At 38.1% G+C, this 26,278-nt stretch overlaps 1 protein-coding gene across 2 annotated transcripts in view; it reads right to left on the bottom strand.

Moving 5' to 3' along the window:
* LRP12 (LDL receptor related protein 12) overlaps window positions 1–23,093 on the bottom strand; it is a 67,210-nt gene extending 44,117 nt beyond the window's left edge. Inside the window, exon 1 of one of the 2 annotated variants that reach the window (XM_090283460.1) lies at window positions 22,763–23,093. In XM_090283460.1, the coding sequence (XP_090139586.1) occupies window positions 22,763–22,841 (79 nt within the window). In that variant the 5' untranslated portion in view covers window positions 22,842–23,093. The remainder of the gene's footprint in view (window positions 1–22,762) is intronic. The other variant, XM_090283458.1, reaches the window with a different exon arrangement.
* Between the last annotated feature and the right edge of the window lie 3,185 nt (window positions 23,094–26,278).

Here is a 26,278-nt window from a genome sequence, read left to right as displayed (position 1 = left end):
CCTTTTTTGAAGATCAAAATTGCATTTCCTGTTTCCAGTCATCTGATCTTTCTTTCCTTCATTTATTCCTTTTAAGTATTTTAGTATCTAAGTGAGAACTCAAAGTTGTTTAAAATACCTGAATGAACTTCTATAATCACTGCACCAATGTCCTTTAGGAAGTTTCAGAAATATTTGCTCTTCTCCTTTAGTTTGAAGAGCATATATGACAGTGGGAACATAAACATCTTTAGTATTATGCCACCTACACAAGCAACAGCCCTGTATAACTTTCTGTTATTCTTTATCCTACAAGTATTTCAAAGACCATGGTATTTTTTGCTCAATTCAACTTAAATATCCTTTCTATCTTGGGAATATATTCTTAATTAGTCTGAAGTCATTGAACAACCACTTAATTTCTTTAGATTTCCCCATAATTCTTTCTTTTTAAAGAATTGTTTGTGATTTTAATAACCAGAAATTACCTTTGAGCTATTAACCTCCCTGGATTAGCTTTCTAGATTTTTATGTTGTGAAGCCATCTTAATATCTTTTCCCTATTAATTTTGAACCTATTGGTCTTAAACTCTAATTGTGCCAATATCTCCCTCTTCAACTCCCTCTTTCTTTCAAAGCTATTCTAAAATAGTTATTTCTTTCTGTCTGGTCAAGATAAGGTATAGAGTAGCACACTCTTATGAACTGAATTGTGTCACTCAAAATTCATGTTGAAGCCCTAACCCTCAGTTTGACTATATCTGGAGAGAGAACCGGTGAGGGGGTTATTAAAATGAAAAAAGTCACAGGGGTAGGGACCTAATTTGGTAAGGCTGGTTTCCTTAGGAAGAGACCACAGAGATTTCTCTCTCCACCTGTGCACAGAGATGAGGCCATGCATGGACACAGCCAGAAGGACACTGCAAGCCAGGATGAGACCTCAGCAGAAACCAATCCTGAAAGCACCTTGACTTAGGGCGTCTAGCCTCCAGAACTGTGAGAAAATAAAGTTTGTGTTGTGTAAGCCACCCAGTCTGTCATATTTTGTTATGGGAACCCATGGAGACTAATACACACATAGCTTGACAAAAATATTAGTGAATCCTTTGAAAGTGTATGAAAAATTCAGTACATTCTTCTGAAGAGCGGCTCCATAGTGCCTATAAAATACCTATTAATAAAATGTTTTATGTAAAAAAAAAGTTAAGAATCCCTAGGAAATAGTGTTTATTTTTCAAGTTTATTTATTTACTGGTTTTCTAAAAGTATTATTCTAAAGCTTTTTAATTGTAGCCATTTATTATGGATTTAATAGACTTTTATGAACTGGTCTGAATCTACCTGCCATTTAAAATAATAGTGACATAATAGTAATAATCATTTATAACACTATGCTTTTGGAAATATACATGCTAATTTTCACACCACATTTTTAATAGACATTTGGGAGTTCAATGTTTTTATATGTTTTGGCTTCCTTTAGTACTATGTTAGTAAGATTTTATGTTTCAAATAAAGTATTTTATATCCATACATACAAACATACACAAGTACACATACATACTGGGTGTTGTTACTTATATATTTTATTCCAATTTAAGGAGGCATATTGCTTTTACTTCTATTTTTTCTTCTTGGTGTATAGTAAACTTCATAGCTTATTACTGAATAGCAGGTAATTAAGTCGTTGATTACATTACAACATTTCCGGAAAGTGACCAGTGGCCTACGTCACTCAAATGTTACCAGGCACAGTACCCAAACAGATATGGCCAGTACACAGTCAGCTTAGTATATGAGAAAAGCATAACAGACAAATAAGAATAGTTTTCCTTATTTTTTTATTCCCCAAAAGACAAAATCTTTCACAATATGGGGCCTGTGATTGGGATTGGGAAAGGATGGTGATAAAAACGTTGGACATCTCTTATGTCAACTCTATTTTAATAGCTGATTAAACTGAAATACAAAGAGAAGGGAAAGGCAATTACCTTTTTCAAAAATCAGCTCTTTTGAGGTACAATTTACATGCAAAGAATTCATTAATTCCAAGTATACAGTCTGATGAGTTCTAACAGACATATACAGTTTTGCAACCACTATTACAATCAAGACACAGAACACTTCTATAACCCAAACACTCTCTGGGCCCCTCGCAGTCAATGCCCTTTCCACAGTCCTAAAGCCAGGTAAGTAATGATTGCAGTCAACATTAATTAGCATTGTACCGAACTTGTGATGTATTATTTAATCTTCCTCCTGAAGTCCTAAGAATAGATACTGTTACCCCCATGTTATGAATGAGGAAACTGACTCAGGTTAAGTAAATTAGCTAGTAAGTGGCAGGCAAATCCATACCTACCTAATTCCATTATTAAAAACTGAGTTTTCACCTAAAAATATTGAATTTCTTGGCTTCCCCCTGAGAAAATTTTAATATCTGTCTATAGGTATTTGTGTACGCAAATGTACTGAGCTGTTCTCTTTTAGGAGATGTATGCATTTTTTTTAGGTGTCCAACAGCCCCATTACCTCCTACTGTCATTCAGACTCTGATACCAGGTGATCTTCATCTGTGGTATCTTCATGGTCTTCATCAGCATTTGAATTGGTGACCTGTGGTATATTTTGTGAGTCTAAGTCACATGTGTAGAAAAGTATACGGAAGGGTATACAATAAACTGCTAACACTGTTTATCCTACCCTCTTGCCCCCATTCCTAAGGTAGGGGAGAGAGAAGATATGAAAGAGGGAGAGAAATGATCAGTTTTTGTTCTTGATCCATTTCTATAATGTCTGACTTATTAAAGTATATATTACTTTTGTAGGTTAATTTATGTGGATTGAATATTATGTAATGGAATGCTACCTTCTAAAAATTTAACACAACAAAGAACTCTATAGCTAAATAATTTGAAGATTTTCTTTATAATATTATACATAAAAATGATCACAGGTGTTTTCTTTTTTTTAAATTAATTTACTGTTGTTTTAGTACAGTTGTTCCATTCTTCCCCCATTGCTCTACCTCGCCCCACACACCCCACCCCATAGTTAATTTCCACCCTACTGTCTATGTCCGTGTGTCATTCATATTAGTTCTCTTGTTTTTTCTTAATATTATTGACAGAATGGTGTAAGAGCTATCATTTAATATAAATACTAATGCATATTTGTCACCCTATTCTCTAGCAACAAGTCACTTTAAAAAGTGTTTTTATATGTGGGATTCAGCAATGGGAAGACTAATGTGTGGCTACAACTTTCTTATTCTTGCTGACATCACTAATACACTATGATGTTTATGAACATTACAATGCTTACGAACAAACAGAAACTGTTGGCTTTTGTAATAACAAGTGATTCTTAATGCATCAGAGGAAGAAAATAGCCTTTTAGTGGTAGAATTATAAAAAAAGCAGAATTTAAAATTTTAAAGTATATTATTGTTAACATTTAAAAGAAAGTACTAAATTGTTAAATCTTAGTCAATACCATTTGTAGATATAAGTTCTTCTTAACATTAACCATTTCATTTTTGCATCAAATAGCTATACTGTTGTCTTTTTCCTACCTTTATTATTTATAAAAGATGAAACAGTCAGTACTTGTAATAATATATATGACCAGAGAACAGGAAATTACGAATAGTAACTATTCCACTGATAGGGAAGATTGTTCTCAAGTTTATTAGAGGTTCTATTACGGGAGGCAAGGACACAGTAAGTCTAAAATCACTCTGGATCCTGAAGTCACTCATTAGTCCCTCTCTCCTTCCCCTTCAGACCTTTCCTTTCTTTTGGATCCTTTGTCTCCTCCTGATGATATATTCAGGTCTTTTTCTTTCTTGCCAGTGCGCCTTCCTGTTTCTGCTTTCTTATCTTGGTCTTTCCTTTCTTAGCTAAACTTTTTGAAAGAATCTACTTACTAATGGAGATATCATTTGCTCCTGCACCTGCCTCTGGTTTTGAACATGATGTTCTCTCTACACAGAGCCGTCCAGTGCACTGCCCCTAGCTACCCACCGAGCTCCTTCAACTCAGCTCAGGAAATAAACAGATCTCCATCCATCTCAGGATGAATTAATGTTCCCACAGTACATCAAATTAGTACTGAGTAATGACTATATTACCACCACAGACCTTATCATCCTGTTCTGGGTTATTAATTTGACTACCCATCTCCTACAAAGAATTTGAGTGTCTTAAGGACAAATAAAAGTCTTTCTCCGCTGTCTTTGCTTTCTTCTTCTCTTTTTCACTCTCTCTACCTGCCTTCCTGTTTCCTAATTTCTTACACAGAGATCTCAGTAAATGTTTATTTATTTAATGAGTCAAAATGACCAGATCTTGAAATTAAGGATGAAACGTCCTTTGTATAATTAACAATTTGGTTTCAGGTTACCATTTGCTTAGAAGATGAAAGAAAAGGAAAAGGGTATAGAAATTTTTTTTTTAAAAAAAGGCGTTCTTCCATTAGTGAATTAAGTTTAGAAAACCACAGGGGAAAGCAGTTTCGGATCCAACTGTTCATTAGATTATAGGTTTAGAGAGCTGTTTCTTTTCACTGTCAGTGAAAATGTAAAATGTTTGGTAAATGACTCTTCAAACCTCTCGAGCAGCTTCAGTCTTTAGACTGAAAGACTCAACACTGCATTAGCTTCAGCAACATGCTGGGGGGGGTTGGGCACGGAGCCCAGGGCATGATGCTTTTACCATGTATGATCTTCAAACTCCTGAGTTCTAAATAGCTTATAGCCCTTCAATTTAATAAATATATTAACAGAATTCTTTTTCTTCCCCTCTGAACAAATGTCTAGCTTTTCACTTACCTCTACTGAGGTTCATCTCATAACTTTCCTGCTGTTTCACAGAATCTTAAAATAGGATACTGTCAACCTGACATTTTCCTATTAAAATATCATATATTAAGTTGAAGATTATCCTTTTTCATATATCTTTTTAAAATTACCTAATGTAAATATACCTATCCCTACTATATAGGTGTGTTTCCCTAAGTGAATGAAGAGAAATATAGACACTCTCTCTCCTACTTGACTATAATGCTATTACTTCAACAAAATTAATGATAATTTTTGATATCATTTAATATAGTCAGACCATAGTGAGATTTCCCTCGGTATGTCATAAATGTCTTTTCACAGATGGCTTATTTGAAAGCATGATCCAAAGGAAGTCTCAATGTTTCATTTGGTTAGTATGTTGAAGTCTCTCTTAAACTACAGAAATATTCCTGTATTTTCCATACTGTTGACTTGTTATAGAAATCAGATCAGTTGTCCTGTAAGAGGCCCATATTCAGTGGTGTTACCTCCTTTTTGTATCATTTAACTTTGTTCATCTAGCTTGTGTCATCAAACTTTTTCTGTAAAAAGGGCAGAGGGCAAATATTTTAGGTTTTATGGGCCATATGGTCTCTGTCACAACTATGTAACTCTGCCACTGTTGCACAAAAGCAGCCATAGAAAATACTTAAATGCATCAGAGTAGCTGTGTTTCAATAAAACATTATGAAAAACAAAACAAAAACAGGCAGTGGGCTGGATTTGGCTGAAAGGCCATAGTTCACCAACCCCTGGTGGTAGATGCTTGATTTGACACAGGTCCAACATTTTTGCTGGAATACTTCAGAGCTGATGCTGTATGTTTCATGTGTACTACAGGAGGCACACACTTTCTGCTTGCTCTACCTTTCCTAAGACTGAGGTCAATCAATAGTTCCAAGTAGGGTAGTTTGATCCCTCCATTGTAAAATATGAATGTATTGTGAGACCATTTATATAATAGTTGCAGTAGATGAAACTGATGATCATGGCCTGAATAAATTATTTCATTATGGCAACATTATTTTTTACTCCTGCCATTCTTTATACTTTCATTAACTTAAATTCTGCAAAGAACTTTCCCTCAACAAATGTTACTTGCTTACCCTTTTTCATACAGAAAAAGGGAGGATAAATGCTTAATTATTTTCTTATAATTGCTCATTTTCAGAGTATGGAGTTAGTACCCTGTTTTTACCATTGGTATCCAGTAACCTGTTGGAGTGGGGGGGGGGGGTGTGTTTCTTATTGCAAGTCTTGTTATGAACCAAGAAGTTTTTCTATATTCAGTAAATTCCAACTGTCTTCATTATTCTTTTTGACATTCAAGCTCTCTCATCTTTAGCCAATAGGGTCCCCTTTAATTTGGACTCTGTGTCCTTCTGACTTAAACCACTAGTCTTTTAAGAGTCTCCTTGCTTTTGGATACAACAGAATGCCTGAGGTTTATTTTTTTTATTTTCTGCCCCAGACTGGAATTAGCCATTCATCCATGACCCTTGGATCCTTTTAATGAGGAATGGTAACATTTCACTGATAAGGGTATAAAACGATATATAATCTCAGATTCCATGGGGAGAAGCTTAAAAGTAGCATATTCTTTCTGAAAAACAAATTCTGCCTCTAATTGGATGACGTTAAATTATTTCTCTATTTTTTTCAAAATAGTTAAAATAGGACCCATCTCATAGTTTTAATATAAGGATTTTATATATGTGTGTGTGTGTGTGTGTGTGTGTGTGTATAGCATTTAAAGCAATAACTAGCATATGGTAAGCACGCAATAAAAATTATACTTTATTAAGAGCTTTAAAAATACTCTAACATTTTACCCAATAATTCTACTTTCATGCTTAATCATAAGAAAAATAAAAATTAAGATAAAAATTAATAACTCATGTTAATTATAGTATTTATAAATGTGAACACAACTGTAAACAATCTAACATTCAATTTTAAAGAAATAGTTTATGAAGAGAAAGTGATAGGAAAAAATGCCCAAGCTATATGTCAAGTAATATCAATAAATTTATCGACCAAAAATTACCATTTCTACTAGTCAAGTATTAATGCTCATTTCATTACCTTCTAGACTCATTTTTATTTTATGTCTTTATTGACAATTTTGAACACTTAATGGGACAGTTTGATTTTTACATATTTACTAAATTAGTATGTGGTATTTATTTGTATTTCTTTAAGCTAATTTTTGTTTCTAATTTTATTAGCAATCCAATTACTGTTTCTATAATGATCTTTTGTCCATCTACTAAGAAAATTAACATTTTATGAAGAAAGTATTTGCATAAGTTATTTAATAGCCTCACAAAAAAAAAAAAAAAAAAGTGAGGGTAGGTAGAATAAAACCCAACAACCCAGCATCCTGCTATTTACAAATCTCAATTAATAGGAAACTAAAATTAATTTAGGAAACATTAATGATCTGGCATCTGTGGCTCATCTATCAGCACCACAAGCAGGTAAATTCTAGTAATGAGCAAATGTATCAGGAATTAATCAGTTTGCCTATAAACTACATTGAATTTAGGGAGGTCTCTAAATAAAACTACAAAAGCAATATTCTGTTATGATTAAGAGCAGAGTCCAGAACTGCCCTCTCTGGGTTCAAATCCTAGCTCTTCTGCTTACTAATTATGTGGCCATGGCTAAGATACTTATCTTCTCTGTGTCTCAGGTTCCTTATCTGTAAAATAAACATAGTAACAGTATCTAGGCTGACAAGGGTGTTATGAGAAGAAAATCAGTATGTGTGTATCTATAATACATATATACATATACAAATACTTAGTGACAGAACACTGATTAGGATAGAGTAATGTGTTTATTATTGATAAAAAAATGAGTTTATAAATCTAACAAAACATATACAATATCTGTATGCTGAAAACTACAGAACACTAAAGAGAGAAATCAAACACCTAAATGGATAGAGAACTCCTGCACTCATGGATTAGAAAACTCAACACAGTGAAGTGATCTATAAATTTAACGCAATTTTAATCAAAAGCTGAGCAGGATATTTTGCACATAGGAACAAGCTGATTCTACAATATATAAAGGAAGGACAAAAGAATTAGAGTAGTTGAGACAATTCCAAAAATGAATAAAGTCTGAGAACACCTAAAACAGAGAAAGCTGTGATAAGGCTGGCTGTTCAAGAAAAGAACAGGTAAGCAGGTATTAGGAATGACAATGGTTATATAATCACAGATGCAGAATATATTTTGAGAGAACATTACTTACAATTTTAAATCAAATATGGAAATACAGGTAAAATCACAATATTCTAGGAAAATATAATTTAGTATTTAGCAAAACTGACTCAAAGAGGTAGAAATTGAAAAGATAAAGAGTTATTCCCCAAAAGAACCATGCTCTCATAGTTTTAGGGTAGAATTCGAGCAAACCTTTAAGAAACATAACTTCCATTATTTTTAATTTTATTTTAGCTAGCCCCCTACTTAGGCCAGGGAATAAAAGAATAAATAAAAAATAGACAAAATAAATAAAAAGCAGAAATAATGCATCCTAATTTGAATTCTAACACACCCATATATGTCAGTCAGAACACTCAGCCCCTTATTGTAATGCACTGGTAAAAAGTAATGTGGAGGAACTGAATACTATCCAGATTTAATTTATGTAATTTTATCTATTCTCACTCATATTTTTCATATGGTCCCTAAATACAACCATTCTATCTGGTACACAAAGAAATTTCTGTACTAATGCTAGAGTGAAAACTGGATGTGTTGTACATAATGAAAGCAAACTATTCAGCACTGAATATGAAAAACACGCACAATGTACTTAAAGATGATTTAAGGAATTTTGAAAAGACCTCTATTTTAGCCTTACTCACTGACATCAGAACCTAAACCCTGGATAGGGATTTCGCTCCAGTATTGCCAATAGTAGATTTCCCCTTAATTTCCCATGCTTTGTGCCAGAGTGAAAATACTCTTAGGTACAAGTAATCATGTTAGTGACACCACTAAGTCATGATTTAGATAATACTGGGACCATATTTTGGTTAACTCTGTGGTTATACCTTTTTAGCAAACAAGTTTGGTCTTAACATGTAATCCCAGGCAGACTAGAAATACCCAATTCATAGAATACAACAGTCCTACCCTTTGACTTGAGCCCCATACTCATTTAGCACTTCCATTTGACTCCCCTCCCCTCACCACATCCCAAATCCTTCCTTCAGATGCCACTTCTCATTGGACCGATCCATCTCCTCTAAGTTATCTTATTGGCTCGTTTGGTCCTAAGGCCTGTTCATAAGAAGGGATCTCTTTCTTAGGCTCATCTCTTATTATCTTTCTTAGTGAAACAAAGTTTACCACACTACAAATGAAAACATTTCTCCTGTCAGCAGAACAAAGTTGTTAATTTTTGCTTTTCTATCAATAGTACCCACACAGTTCATAAACACTCTACTTTCCTAATCTTAAAAGGCAAAAGTAATCACAACTGGAACTAAAATGTTTTACACTGTATCTGAGCAATGAAATTGACAAAAATAACAAAAAGTTTAAGTGTATCTAAAAGAATGAATTAACAAATAAGAAAATCAGGGAGGCAGAGAGGGATTAGTTTACAGGAGGAGAAAAAGCAGTACACAGAGGAAGCAAGTTAGGACTGACTACAGAATGACTGACTGATATTGTAAATATGGACACAAAGTCTAAAGAGTGATTAGTAAATATATTTCAGCAGGTTAAAAGATAATATATTATTACCAACTTGCTGTAGCCTATTTCATAAAAGCAAAAATAGTCCAACATTAGGAATCACACGAGTGTAATTTACTCCATTCATGGATAAATGAATTCATTTATTCAATCAATACTGTCTGGCATTATGCTAAGTATGTTTCACTTATATAACTCTGACCTTCATAAACACCTCATGATTGTCTTGGAAATGAAAAAACTTATGCAACAAATTTAAATACCCATTCTCAAAAACTTATTAATATAGGAATTTAAGGAACAGCACAATTTCATTAATAATACCATAAAGCTATATCAATGTCACTTAGAATTTTTAAAAAGAAAAGAAGGAGAAAGGGGATTGAAAACCATTAAAGTAAGACTTAACAGATATCAACAATTGCAGAGTATGGACCTAATTTGGATCTTAATCCAAACAGTTTCTAAAAATTCATATTTTTATGACAACCAGGCCAATATGTACATGGCTGAATATTTGATGATAACTAGGAATCGTTAATTTTTTAAGTGTGATAACGGTATTGGGCTTAAGGTTTTTTTTGTTTGTTTGTTTTTTGTTTTTTAAGCTCTCACATTTTAGGGATACACACTGAAATACAAATATATTTGATGTCTGGGTTTTGCTTCAAAATCAGTTGTGAGTAGGAAGGGGATGGAAGTAGAGATAAAACAAGGCTGGTCATATAATGATCATTTTTAGAAGCTGGATGCTGGATATATCAGGTTAATTACACTAGTTTCCCTATTTTTAAATATGTTTGAAATTTTCCTAAGTAAAACATTTAAAAATGTTTTTAATTATCACATACAAAGAAAAATATAAAAAAGGACGAAAACAAAAAGCAAAACACTAGAGAATTTAAATTATCAGAAAACCTTCTAAGGATACTATGTTCGAATATTGCTCTTTAAAAAAAAAGTTTTATTACTTAACTTTTAATTGAAATATACAAAAATAAATGTACAAATTGAAAGTTTACATTTCCGCAACTTATCACAGACACACAAAAACACTGTATCTGTGTAAACTATCACTTAGGTCAAGAAACAATATAACCAGCAGCCCAAAAGCTATCCTGGTACCCCTCTTGATCACTACCCACCCCCCACCATAGATTACTAGTCTCTTATACTCTATCTTCTTAGATTGTAATCACACAGCACCTGTAAGTTAGTGTCTGACTTCATTTGATCAATATGTGAAATTCACCCATGCTATCTATACAGTGGTTTGTTTATTTTTCCATTAGTGTGTAATAAGTTATTCTCAAAGTGTAGTCAGTGGACTCTGGGGAATCCGCAAAATCCTTCCAGAGTTTAACAGAATACAGAAAGTTTACTGATATAGTTTCAGATTCCATGTTATAATTAACTTTTTAAAAGTACTCCTTGTTAAGTTCTGGCATTGAAATACTTTCCCCTTTACAATTACGTGTCTATGTGAAGTCAGATTTTTTTCCTATATGTACTTCAACCAAAACATGTCACAAGAGACCGACTGCAGAAGCAGGAATAAGAAATCAGCTGTCTTCTACTAAGCCAGACATTACAGTAACTTACAAAACGGTATAGCAATACCACTCTTTTCACTGAGTTTTTTTGTTTTGAAAAATGTATAGTCATTTTACATAATCTTATTTAATGTATGCTTTTTATGGTCACAGGTAATGGGTTTATTAGGTCATTTAAAATGTTCCTCAATTTTAATATTATTTAAAAACATATACATCTCCCATATTTTAAAAAAAAGCATTCTTTGGATTCCTCAATAATTGTGGAGTCCCAAGACCCAGAAGTTTGAGAACTGTTGCTGTATAGTTTTCCCTTAAGCTGATACACCAAAATGAATTCATCCATTCTATTGCTGATAGACATATGGGTTGTTTATAGTCTGGAACTATAACAAAAGGGTGCTATGAATATTCTTGTACATGTCTTTTGGAGCACATTATGTTCCCACTTCTGTTGAGTTTATACCTAGGAGCAGAACTGCTAGATCGCAGGGCATGTTTAATTCAGCTTTAATAGACAGTTTTCCAAAGTGGATATCAAGCATTTGAAATGTGGTTTGTCTATTTAAGATGGGCTATAAGTATAAAATTTACAGTGGGTTTTAAAGACTTAGTATGAAAAATTATTTTCTATTGATTACATGTCAAAATGATATTTTAGATATACTGGGTTGAATATATTAACATTAATGTCACCTGTTTCTTTTTCTTTTTAATGTGGCTACTAGAAAATTTATATATGTAACTTACATTTGAAACTCATATTATAGTACACTCTCCAAGACCCCAAGTGGATGCCTGAAACGGTGGATATTACCGAACCCTGTATGTACGATGTGTTTTTCCTATACTTGAAACCTTCTCGCTTAGAGGAAGAACTTGACAACTTCTCTATGGTATATCCGAATTGCCAGCATCAGTACTCTTGTGCTTGGGGCTATTAAGTAAAATAAGAGTTACTTGAACACAAGCACAGTGATACGGCAACAATTACTCTGAAAACCGAGATGGCTACTAAATGACTAATAGGCGAGTAGCACATACAGCGTAGAATCGCTGAACTAAGGAATGATTCCTGTCCTAGGCTGGATGCAGCGGGAGAGCATGAGATTTCATTACACTACTTAGACTGGCGCACAATTTAAGGCTTATGACTTGTTTATTTCTGGAATATTTTACTTAGTTTCAAACCATGGCTAACCATGGGAAGCTGAAACTGCAGAAGGGACACTGGAAAAGGAGAGGGGGCGACTGCAGACAACTGTAGGACAGCACTGCTCCAGGCGGAAGCGGAAGTGAAACAGGCCCACGCGGATACTGCATTACGGGCAGACAGAGATGCTTGCGAGAAGGGCACCCAGTTTTGGGGAACCTGGAAAGACTTCCCAAAGGAGGCAACATCTAGAGAAAAGCCGAAGAACAGGCAGGAATTAAACGTAGCTAAGACAGGGTGGAGGAAGGAAGATAAAGCCACGCAGAGAATATAGTGTGTGCAGAGGCCAGGAGACACAGAGAAATGTGTTCAGCATGGCAGGGACATGGTAAAAAGTAGCAGAGCGGTGGGTAAAGAGAGAGACAATAGACAAGAAAGGTAAAAATTAGGCAGAGCATGAAGGGCCTAGTGAGTTATGCTTATATTTTAAGAATAGCAAACTGTCGTTGGGTTTTAAGCAAGAATGTTATATAATCGTATCTGTACTTTAAGAAAAGTCACTCAGGCAGCTGTTATATGTGATATGATTGAATCAGGACAAGACCAGAAAAGAGTCAAGAGTAGGTGGGGGCTGTAACGATAATGCAGACAAAAAATAATGGACCTCTACGAGAAATAAACAGCAGTGGAGACGTGAACCTTAGGCAAAATCACCACTTTCAAAGTTTCAGTGTCTAATAACACCTACTTCACTAAGCTATGTCAACTCAATTTGGGACGCGGTGAATGAGGAACTTTCTTTATTCAGTGCCAACAGCTCACTGTAATACAGCATAGCTGCGAGGGGACCCTGGGCCCAGGCACCTCTCTCGGTGGACAGCTCTTGTTCTTTTCCAAGCTGGTCTGCTTTGTTCTGCTCCATGGGGCATTTTAGTTGCCTTAGCTCTGGTGGAAAGCGAAACTGCTCTCAGACCCAGAGGGGAGCTGACTTACAAAGACAGAAGTCCCCTGGTCCCTGATTGGTCTGTTCTCATACAAATGAGGATTCCAAATCCTCGCAGCTTGATTGTCCAAAAGGCACTGTGATCCTGATTGGTCAGAAGGGAGCCGCTCTGACTGGTCCGTGAAGAAGCTGATAGAGGATATAGCTGTGCAGTGCAGACTGGTTCTATTGGTTGAAAATGGATTCCAGGGAACCTTTATAAGGGATGGCTCAGAAGGCAGAAACACAGTGCAGGCTTCTCCCTGAAGTACAGTTTGCAGGTGAGGCCCCTGCATAGAAATGGCTGCTAGGGTGTTCGTTTGTTTTTTTAAATTTGAGCCCAGTTAGCCACCACATGCACATTTTAGTAGGGATCTTCTTTCTCATGGTCCACAGTTACTTTGAGGATTAAACCAAGGCTTTTTTTTTTTTTTTTTGGTAAAGGAGTTTTGTATTCTAACTCTTGGTAAAAGGTTGTAGTGTCCCTAGAACAAGCAATTATAATTTCAAGAAATTGAAATCTATTTCGGAATATACCAGATACAAAGGTTCAGTTTTTCTTCAACTTACTAACTTAAAACCAAAAAGATTCTTTAACAATAAAATTAAATCAGATAAGAAAGGATTACTTACTCTTTTCCTTATATTTGAAAGGTAAATTCCAACCACTAAACATCTTACTATGCTCCAATTAATCTCAATATTAAAAGATTGGCGCCATTTTCCATTTCTCTAAAAACTGAAATGTAAGTGAATTAAAGGTAGGTATTGAGTTACTCTCATTCAATAATAAGAAAAAGTATAAAACAATGTAACTTCTTCACCAAACTAATATCAGGGCAATAAGTTATCAAATACTTAAGAGAAAACTAAAAAACTGTCAGCTACATTTATTTTAAAGTTTCAGGATCTTCTAACATTTATATATTCTGTAAATAAACTATATAATCGAGGGGAAAAGAAGTCACTTTATTTTTCTAAAATTTCTGAAATTCTCTATTCTATAAATGCATTCTTGACTCTTCTAAGACATGAAGCAATCTTTAATCGATCACAGTATAAGTCATTTAACTAGGGCAAAAAGTCCTTAAAATCTATCTTTTATCCCCCTTCCCTTTGGTTCCTGCCTGAAATACTCTTAAAATGCTGTAGAGGTTGGGTTCTATACTTCACTGACAAAAATGATAGTCCTTAGAACTGAGTTCTCCATAGAAAGCTTAAGTCTCTCCCCTTGTAACGTAAATCCTCACCCTTCTTGTCACGGGTTGTACAACTACTTTCCACAGCACAGTAGCTCTTTTTGCATTGACTGTTCTTAGGCTTCTCCTTGCTAGATTAAATAATAGAAACTTAATTTCCTAAGAGTCTGAGCTGTTCTACTAAACTGTGGAAACAGAAGTCATCCTCAATCTTTCATCCCTTCTATTTGCTCTTATCTGATGATCTTAAGGCATATCACTTAGAGAAATCTCCATCTTCCCACCCCCAAAACCCACAGTACACTTGCACAATATTTTCTTCCTTCCTTCTTGTGCCAAGAGAAAGTACCCTTTTCATCCCTACCAAAAGGGTAATCCATACTCTTCTTTCATATTTCTACTATTACTACATTGGTCTAAGCTTCTGTGTCTATCACCTGGATTATAGTCAAAACCTAATTATCCCATCTCCACTCTTGCCTACTTCATAACCATCCTCCACACAGTAGTAAAAGTGAGTGTTTGCAAAAAGGAAGCCAAATTATGTCACTTAAACCTCTTTAATAATTACAGTTAAAATAAATGCAAACTCTTTAGCATGGTTGTCCAAGATCTGAGTTTCTGTCTAGGATTCCAAATTTACCCGTCAGTCTCCCTATGACCACTGTGCTCTAGCTACAATGATTGTATTCATATACCTGCAACACACCAGCTCTTACACATCAACTCTTTCGTGATTCTGGGTCTTTCATGTGTTGTTCCCATGTGCAAGGCTCTCTTATCCCAATCATAACATGGGTAGCTATCCTTGAGGTCTTATAAATGTCTCCTTGACAAATAAGCCTTCCTCTAATTACCCTGTGTCTGTTATTCACTGTCACTGCCCCTTGTTTCTTTCAGAGTGTATATTATAACTTATTCACTAGACTGTAAACCCTATGGGGACAGAAATGATGTCCACTGGGTTCTTGTGCCTTACACAGTGCCAGACATAGGTGCTCAAAATGTTTGCTAAATGAATGAGTGAAGAGACAGACAGGATTATGTTGCAATTTTGGCTTTACTACTTCCTACTGATTTGATTTTAACTAAGTCACAGCTTCTCTGAGCTTCAATTTTCTCTTCTATAAAAAAGAAATAAATGCCTTATATAGGATTGCTAAGTGAGACCTAATGAAGATGAACTGGCAATGAAAAAAGACCAAGCATGGTATCTGAACTTAATTTAATGTTTCCTTCCTTTTTTTCTGTATCTTAAACAGTAAGAATTCCTTAAGCTAATTCAGTAATGAAACTGAATATCTACACAGATATATAGATGAACATTATATATATATAATATTTGGCATCTACTTAAAAAGACAGATGACATTCATCTGAACAGATAAGTTGGCAATTTGTATTTGCAGGCTCTAATCCTATACCTTAGAAAATGGGAATAAGTAGTGTATGTACATTTTATTAATCACCCCTCCCCAAAATAGTAGTGGGGTCAGGGTAGTGAGGAGAAAAAAAAGGAGAAACAGGAAGGAAAGGTTAATTTAGAAATTGGACATCATTAACTCAACTTCAATTCCTAAGTTTAGAATAATCTTCATTTACCTATAGAATTGTAGCAATAACAAGATTGATACTCATTCCAAAATTCTGGAACTTCCGGTCAAGATGACAGCACAGGCAGATATGGCTCGCCTCTTCGCACAACCACATCAAAATCACAACTAAAATATGGAACAGCCATCACTCAGAAGTCTGACAACTACGGAATCAAAGAAACCACACCCACCCAGACCAGTAGGACAGGCACAGACGTGGAACAGGCTAGTTCCTCACCCACATGTGGTGGATAAAAATTCGGGGGGGATATCTCAGGAGCAAGGAGTTCCAGCCCCACACCAGGTCCCCCAACCAGGGTTCCAGTACCAGGAAGCTTAGTCCCCACAACTTCTGGCTGTAAAAACAATGGGGATTGAGTTGGTGGAAGAAAATGCTGAACCCCAAGCAGTTCCCCTTAAAGAACCTACACATGGACTCACTTACTCAGACTCACTCCCTCTGAGCTCCAGCACTGGGGTAGTAGCTTGAAAGGCACCAGTGGCATAAAGGGAGGAACTGAAGTGTCTGGCATCAAGGCAAGCAGAGGCCATTGTCCCTTATCTAAACACTCTCCCCACAGAGCTGCAAGCCAGTGCCATATCTGAGACTCCATCAACCTGTCTAACACTGTTTGACCCACCTTGGAGATCCCCTGAGACTCCACCCCACCCCACCCAACTTATGGCCCACCCAAGCTGCTTTTCCATATGAATGGTTGGTCTTGGCTTATGCTTCACAACTTCTGAATCCTCTCCAACAACCTGGGGCCTCAGTGAGTCCCAGATCTGGCAATAGCAGCAGCCAGCCTAGATCACAACTTGGCTTTACCTGGGAATCTCCAAGCCCAGTACAAGTTGCAGCCATCTCAGATTGCTGTATAGCTCTGGCAGGGTGGCCCTGGGCAGAACACAGGTGGGTCCTGACCTTGGCCTGCACCATCCAGGAAACCCAAGGGCCAGTGCACCCAGTGGATTGCTACAGACCACATCAGAGCACTACCACCCTGCCCCTGCACAGCTGATCCTCCACAGACAGCGGAGGTTCATGGTAAGTGGTCACAGCCAGTCTGTGCAGCTGACTGGCCTGGGTAAATCCCTCTCACTGATCTGCCAACAACAATCAAGGCTCAATTACAAGAGGAGGATAATATGGCAGGCTGTGTCACAGGACCCTATAGGACACCTACTACATTAGGCCACACTACCATGACACAGAGTCAAAGCAGCTCTACCTAATACATAGAAACAAATACTGGGAGGCTGCCAAAATGAGGAGACAAAGAAACATGGTCCAAGTGAAAGAACAGATCAAAACTCCAGAAAAAGAGCTAAACAAAATGGAGATAAGCCATCTATCAGATGCAAAGCTCAAAACACTGGTCATAGGGATGCTCAAGGAACTTAGTCAGGATCTCAACAGCATAAAAAATACCCAGTTAGAAATGAGGGATACACGAATTGAAATAAAGAACAATTTACAGGGGAACAACAGTAGAGGGGATGAAGCTGAGAATCAAATCAATGATTTGGAACATAAGGAAGCAAAAAAATAACCAATCAGAATAGCAAGAAGAAAAAAACAATTTAAAAAATTGAGGATAGTATAAGCAGTCTCTGTAAAAACTTCAAAAGGTCTAGCATTTGCATCATAGAGGTGCCAGAAAGAGAAGGAGAAAGAAATTGGAAATCTGTTTGAAAAAATAATGAAAGAAAATTTCCCTAATTTGGTGAAGGAAGCAGACGTGCAAGTCCAGGAAGCACAGAGTCCCAAACAAGATGGATGCAAAGAGGCCCACTCCAAGACACATCATAACTAAAATGCCAAAGGTTAAAGAGAGAATCTTAAAAGCAGCAAGAGAAAGGAAGTTAGTTATCTACAGGGAAGTTCCCATAAGACTGTTAGCTGATTTCTCAAAAGAAACTTTGCAGGCAAGAATGGACTAGCAAGAAATATCCAAAGTCATGAAAAGCAGGGAGCTATAGCCAAGATTGTTCTACCCAGCAAAGCTATCATTTAGAATCGAAGGGCAGATAAAGAGCTTCCCAGGAAAGACAAAACTAAAGGAGTTCATCACCACAAAACCATTATTGTATGAAATGTTAAAGTGACTTATTTAAGAAAAAGAAGATGATCAAAACTATGGACAATAAAATGGCAAAAAGATACAAATCTATCAGCAACTGAATCTAAAAAACAAACTAAGCAAACAAGAAGAACAGAGACATAATAATCATGGATAGGGAGAGTGTTTTGATGGTTGACAGATGGGAGGGGAATTTGGGGGAATAGGTGAAGAGATGAGGGGATTAAGAAGTATAAATAGGTACTCACAGAATAGCCATGGGAATGTAGAGTATAGGAAATGGAGTAGCCAAAGAACATACACATGACTCATGGACATGAACAATGATGGGGGGGATTGCCTGAGGGAATGGGGGATGCTGGGTGAAGGGGGACAAAGGGGGAAAAATCAGGACAACTGTAATATCATAATCAATAAAATATAATTAAATTTTTAAAAAAATAAAAACTAAAATTCTGAAACATTTTCTAACTTTTTAAATTTATATGTCTCATCTATATTAAATGTTTACCTCCTTTTAAAATCTTTTATTCATTAAATTGTAATATCATTGATAAAATGTAAGAAAAAACACAACCCCCAGCCACAAAAACACCTCCGACTAAAAACACAAAAAGTTCTCATTGTTCCCTTATTTTCTTGATAAGCTTTTAATTTTCTAACCACAAAAGTCAGTCTTTTCCTTCTAAACATTTTCTTAAACTCCTGCTCACTTTTCAGCCTGGTATCACTTTTATGCTTTCTTCAGAGAGTTTACTTTTTAAAAACGTTCTAAATCATTTACCATACTTCATTCAAATCTCTTCCGTAGTCTTCCTGGAACATAGTTATCCCTCTGAAAGTGGTCATTTCTACTTTGTCTGATAACCTCCTAGAATTCTGTGAAATGTGCTGTATACCTTCATCTTCTCCCTAGGCTCTGGATATAACTTAGATGATAAACCCCAGGAAGAGTTTATGGTGAGCAAATAATTCAGTTTTATTCAACATATTTTATGCGATCGAGCTTGACTTGTTTAGAAAAAAGTGGAATTTGGTTTAGATTTTTTTCTCATGCTCCAGTTATTTTCACAGTCTTTGTAAAACTGGAACTTTTAGTCTATCCTTAAAATGAAAAATTTATAAAATGCTACTGACTGGTCCATAAAATTCATGGGAAAAGATTTACTCATTAGATATAAAATGCAAGAGCTAAAAAGAATATTTTACACTACACAGCATTTATTGTAAAATAGTATTGTGTCCAGGAAAGACCTTTGACTATATAATAAGCTGAAATCCAGTTTAAAAAAGACTTTATCACAGGTCACTCAGTGTATGCCAGAAAGAGTTTAACTGTTACCAAATGCTCTGGCAGCAAGTAACCAAAACTAACCATCTCTAAGTTTATTGTAAAGGATACACAAACACAACAAACATTTTACATTACATTTTAAGGCTTCATCCAGGGCAGTGTTTTTCAAATTACAATTATGGGTTGTAATCTATTAGTGGGTCTGAAAATAATTTAATCAGCCCGAATCAGCAAAGGAAGAAAGGAAGAGTGAGAGAAGGTTATACAGACACACAGGTAGGAAGGGTAAGTATTATTTCATGAAGTTTGTTATGTATACTGGGAGTAATATAATATATACTTTAGGAGGGGCTGAGTAAAAAAAAAAAAGGGTTAGAATACACTGATGTGGGAGACAAACAGAAGTGGAAAAGGATAAAGCAATGAAACTGTTAACAATTACCAAATCATTGCTCTGCCAAATAAGTTTCTATTGACTAGGAGAGTTTTAGAAACCTCCATCCACTTATAAAAGTGAGACAGCCCTCTGTGAATTATGAAGAAGCACCTTTTCCTTGTACAGCAGGCCTAAAACAGTGCTCAGCAACCCCCTACTAATGTTATTATCCCCCAGATTGCCAAATCAACCTTGACTTTCTACTAACTTTCAGGGACATTCAAAGCAGCAGCTCCCGAAAGATAATTATTGGCCCTCGAACAACTACTTCTAGAGAACATTAACTGTATTCCACATCACAATTCAGAGTTTCAAATAAAGCTTCGGTATTCAGAAAAGCAACCTGGAGTATAATAGTCACATTATTCCACTAAAATGGTCACATATAATAGTCACATAGTCCATTAAAATGGCCATGTGACGAGACTAAACACCAAAATAAAGATTTTAAAAAGAAGACATATGAAATGTTCCAAAGATTCAAGGTACAATTTGGAGTCACTTAATACTGTAGTTAATAGATAAGAAAGTCACTCTGAAGAGTTACTTAGAATTGCCTAAATATTGACCGATGGACCTGATTTTCTTCACTGGGTCTATGTTAAGAGCTACTCTGAACACTTGGTTGTTTTAACAGAGCTTATTTGTGAAGCCACTTAAAAACAAAACAGAACACTTTTGATGTACATGGGACTGTTTCATAAATTATAGCTATTTTAAAAGGTTCAAGGTGATGGGTATTTCTCAGGATGAATCCACTGCTCATTACAGCTAGTGCATATTCAAGTTAAATAAACCCCTCCCCCATACTATTGTTAGAGTATTTTTCTCCCGATAAACCCATATGGTGGGAGAGACAGAAGAGGACAAAAACCGCAGCTATAAAGAGAATTTCCCCATTTGCTGAGTAAAGGGGTGTTTTAATCTCTGCTCACACAGTTGAATGTTCTGCCTGGCTCACTACCTCCTTTTTTCTTATACTTTGAAACTTGTGGCTTGAGACATCAACCCTTGGCAAAATCACTTGTTAGTTTTATAATTTGGTCCCACATTGTTGGAAAAAGAAGTTTCAATCTTTGCCTCCTAACAATTCCTCATTAAACACAAATTCTAAAAACATAAATCTTTGATAAGCACCTACCAGAAAGCCGTTTTGCTTACAAGGACAAAAAGAATGTACCAAGACAAATTATGGGGTTCATAGCCTCTTATGCCTAGAGGCAGGAAGACTTTTAGCTCAAACACTAATGACACAGGTTTTAATGAGAAAAGAGCAAAAGAACCCATTTATTTATCCAGTCTGATCAGACTTCACTACAATTCAAGTCTGATTAATACTAGAAGATAAAGCGGGACACTGCTAATCACCATAGATTCAAGAGCCTTCTCACCACGTTCTTTTCTCTCCTGAGCCATTACTACACCCAGAGCAGAACTATACTCAACTTCGGGCTAGAAGAAACAATGTAACAGTTTATTGATCTCTCTGGTGTAGACCCAAACCCACAAGTCATGAGGCACGAAAGGATCACAGCCACTAGATGCAACTAACAATCAAAAGTCATGCACTGGGTTTTCTGGTCACACACAGGCACACCACTGGCAATTACCACATCAAGTGTGGACCAAACCTCGCCCCTCACCAAACAAACAAAAATAATAACATATTAACAAGCTCAGAAAGCAATACATTCTGCATCACACCAAAAAACTATTGCTTAGCTGTCAGTTAATTTCATAGTTCATTAAATTCTTCATGTGTAACTTTCCAGGTTTTAAAACTTACCATCACATTTAATCCCACAGATAAAATGCTTTCAAAGGGGTTAATACTTGCTTATCAATTACATGTTGACCAAACTCTATCGCCGCCACCATTAGTGTTAGTGGCAAATGACTTAAGACTTTTTACAAAGTAAAATTTAACCGTGGAAGGGTAACTTCTAATTATTTCCTTCTGGAGAAATCAAAGCACCACTCCAAAAAGTCAAGGTTAACTGCGTTTTCTTGAACACCGACCAACATGTTCCACTGATAAACTAAGAACGGTTAAGTCAGTAGTGGAACTCAAGTCTCTCAAACAACGAATGTTCTTGCCAATTAATTCCTTAGCCCTTCTTCCGACCCCAATGTAACAGAAAGCTTAGTTCTCACACACCGTTTCCAGCTTTCTCTTAACCTCCAAGGACTCTACATAACACAATCCCTAGACTGGGAAAAAGCAACAGTGACTACACCCGCGGGCAATGATGGATGAAACGACACAGGAGCTGGGAGTGAGCGCAGACACGTCTACCCTAAGAGAGAGAAACCGAGGTGGGGCTGGAAACTATTTTCTGGCCTTCTCCCGCGTGCTGCTCCAGGGGCAGGAACAGGATCCTGCACGCCCGGGATCGACGGAGCCCTGGCCCCCGAGTGCAGGGATGGGAAGAAAGCAGCGGGCTGCTTTTTCAGGGACAGGGGAAGCCGGGGGTTTGGTGCAGTGGGAATTTCATTGCGAGAGAACTTCCTAACCCCGAGAAAAGGTCGGGGGCTGGCAGGACAGTCCCGGCAGCAGCGGGGGCGACTTCCCCTTCTTTCTCACAGTCATACATCGTTGTGTGGGTGGTTGCGCAAGGGGCCCTCCATCCCAGATCGGGAAGTCCGCCTGCCACCCCCCTTGCTCCAGCGGCGCTCCCCCCCGGCCGGGACACCCAAGCCCCTCTCCAACACCCCGAGGTCTGGAGGTGGGCGAGACCGCGAAGGCATCTCCGTGCGGGGCCACCCCCTCCGCTGCAACGAACCCCTCTCCGGGTCTTTGTCCCTCCGACACCCAGGGTCTCTCTCCCCGGTTCTCCCGGGAAACCCCTGTCCTGGAGGCCTCGGGGCCCAGGGTCGTCCCAGCTTTGTTCGGTCAGCGGGGCGCAGGGACGCAGACACTTACCGTACACCCCGGCGAGGAAAAGCAAGACCAACGCAGACCTCCACCGCGGAGACTCTTTTGTGCTCCAGCGACGGGCCATAACCACGGCAGATGGAGGGAGCGAGGAGATGGAGGAGGAGGAAAAAGAGGAGGAGGAGCTGGGGCCAGACGCCGCCGCCGCCGCCGCCGCCGCCGAGCCCCCGGCTGCTCCCTGCGCTCTCCGCGGCGGCGGGAGGAGGAGGGGAGGGGCCGTCGCCCGCGCGCGCTCCCTCCTTCTCTCCTCCGCTCTCCGGCTCCCGCCCCCGGCGGCGTGAGAACCCGACGCTGGGCGGCCCTCCGGGGGCAGACAGACCACGCGCGCACGGGCGCAAGGCTAGGAAGCAGCGGACGCGCGACTCGGGCCTGGCGCGGCACAGGCTGGCTGGCGCCGCCACCCGCCAGACAGGACGCGAGCCGGCAGCCGCGCTCATCCGTGCAATCGGCAATCCCCTGGCCTGCCTGCCTTGGTTCCCTTTCCCCACTGCTTGCAGCCAGACTTCCCACGTCTCGGAGCGGCTGCCCTGCGACTAGAGCAGAAGGAGCAAGGCAGTGCCAATCGATGAGCGAGCGCGCGAATCCCGGCCGCTAGGTTCCCCGGGGATCCCGAGCGAGGGCCCGCTGCGGAGCTCCGCCGCAGTCCCGGGCCTCCGCGCTGCCCCTGCGGGTGGTGTGAGGGAGAGCTGGGAGGCTGCGGAGCGCTGCTTGTGAGGGGAGAGTGGGTGGTGGGAGGCTGGGAACTTGGGAGTTCCTCTTTCCCACCCTTACATGCCTCCGCTCTGTATCGGCGCGGAGCTCGGGGTGGGCGCGCGCGGGATAGTACAGCCAGCCCGGCCGCGGGTCGGTGTAGACTCCTGCCAGGGAGCTCGGTGCTCTAGGTGCCTGGAATGGGTCGGGCAAGGGTGATGTGCAGAGCGCCTCCCGTCTAGCTTGGAAACCGCAGGGAGCGGTATGACAGCGGGCGGGGCGGGGTGGCGGGGTGGCGGGGTGTCGAGTTGGAACTGGGCGGTGATGCTCCGCAGGGGGCGACCTTGGAGGTGGAGAAGTGGGAGCGTTGCGGGATTCATTTAACATTTTCTAATTTCCCTAAACAAATACCCGGAATTCCAACAAATGTGACCCCTCCCCCCTTCCCTTAGATCTCCGTTACACTTTCTAAATACATTTGTAGTGACTCTGGCACTTCAGACCTTCCGCCTTGTATTTTTAGTGTTTGTCTAGGAATCTTATCTCTCTTACTGTATTTATCGTTGGCTTTTACTTACTATCCCATTATTCGCTGAAGACCTACAATGCACTGTGCTGCCTATTGACACAAGTTATCTCTAATCCCTAACACTCTTTTGAGGTAAATACTATTATCCACATTTTTATAGATAAGAAAATGAGTCTTCAGAGATTAACCAAAACGATGTAGCAAGTTAATGATTTGAAACAATTTTTCTCATTTTACTTCAAGATTGTTGCCCCAGCCCACAGCATATACTGTAGTACAATGCTTAGTGCATAGTAGGTAAATGTTAAAATTTAAGACACTTTTTGAAGGTTCATTTAGGCCTTCTCTCTGTCCCCTACCAACTTGTCCTCTTTAAGACCCTTTCTCAGGAAACAGTATTCCAAAAGATTTAAAATGTGTTAAGTAGTATAAAATACAGTAATTAACAAATTTTGTATCATCTGGGAAACAAACCCCCCCCCCAAATATCCAAAACCCAGAAGTCCAAAAATGTTTTCCACTCTCAAGAGTAGCTTCATTAAACAACCTGCAGCTGTCTTTCCTAGTTTTAGGATTCTGGACACTACTTGCTTCTTTCTTGAGATCTTTTCTAGAAGTGGTGCTAGCATGAAGGCTGTGTTGAGGACATGCCACAAACAAAATGAAGGGAGACTGGACTGCATCTTCTCTTCTTTTCTTTTAGTACCGTTCAAGAAACCCTGTCCTCAAGACAAGACACACAGTAGCAGTCCCTTGACTGATGTATTCATGCTCCTCCCAACCCTACACTTGCTCGTCCTACCCAGATCTGTCTTCTGGGACTTACCAAGTTGTCAAACTTTTTGGTATCTTTGTCCTTTTAAAAACACTTAAAAACGGAGAGGTCTCGAAAGGGCCTTTTTTTTATGTGGGTCGTATCTATTGATATTTAATATTTAGAAATTAAAACAGATTTTTAAAGTATTTGTAAATTCATTTAAAATTTAAAAATGCATTACAAGTTAACTCCACTTTCCAAAACAAAAAATTTGTGAGGTGTGGCATTATTTCCATCTTTGTAAATATCCTTACTGTCTGGCCTAATAGAAGACAGCTGGATTCTCTTGTCTATTCTGCATCCAATCTGTTGCGGTACATTGTTTTGGTTGAAGTATGTAAAGAAAATATAGGCTTACACAGATAAATAATTGGCAAAGGGAAGACCTCCTGTACCTCAGCAGTGTCTTCAGATAAGACTTTGAGAACTGTTGATCAAGGTGTTTTATCTTTTTTAAAAAAATTTTAATTGAATTTTGGGGGTGACTGGTTAATAAAATTATATGGATTTCAAGCATACAGTTCTATAATGCATCACCTGTATATTGTATTGTGTTTATCATCCAAAGTCAAGCCCCGTTCCATCATCATTTATCCCCCCTTTACCCTCTCCTACCTCCCCCAGCCCCCTTTCCCTCTGTAATCACCATACTGTTGACTTTGTTTATGAATTTTTTCCATCTTAATGCCTTCAAAACCTAAGTATTTTATTTCTCATTGGAAAGAATCTAATAAATGTCCATTCTAATGTATTAGCTGCTGAGCAAGTCAATGTTCACCAGCCAAGGATATTTATGTTTCATGAGGGAACATTTTTATTTTTACAAAATCTGATTCTCGTGGAATATCAGACATTGGTAAGCACGGTCTAGATTAGGTATTCAATATTATCCTTTTTGTTGTTGTTGTTCTTACCTAATCTGTCTAGCTGAGTACCTAGATGTCTACTTCTGGGCTGATGTGTCATAAAATAACTCATATGAGAAAGCACTTAGAAATCTATAAAAACTATATAAGTGGTTAGTATTGGTAACAGTTCTATTGCAGTTAGACGATTTAAATTGGCCAGCACTCTGATCTGCACCCTAGAAAGCATAAAGAATGCAACTGAGACTCATATGGTTCTCAATTTGGGTCCCTGGATCCATAGATGTTCTTCCAGGGATCTTTTAAGCCTCCTGAAATTATATGATAATTTTGTGCTCATGTATTTTTATAGGCAGCAGATTTCTGAAAAGATATATCAGCCATTAAAAAAAGATTTAAGAAAAATCAAATGAGGCAACTATTTGAGTTGCTTCTTAATCTTTTCCCTAAATGGTTCTCAAACTCCTTTAATACATGCATTTGTGAGTGGGAAAGTACATGGATTGTTTCTTTTTACCTTGACATATTCTGAAAGGGGCCACAATTCTCTATATGGAGACATGCCCTTACATAATCCTTTTGTCTTGACTTTAAACTTTGTT

This window comes from Furipterus horrens, unplaced genomic scaffold (genome assembly GCF_987537825.1).
Source record: "Furipterus horrens unplaced genomic scaffold, mFurHor1.1.pri manual_scaffold_7, whole genome shotgun sequence".
Taxonomy (NCBI): Eukaryota; Metazoa; Chordata; class Mammalia; order Chiroptera; family Furipteridae; genus Furipterus; species Furipterus horrens.
This window is presented reverse-complemented; position numbering and strand designations above follow the sequence as displayed.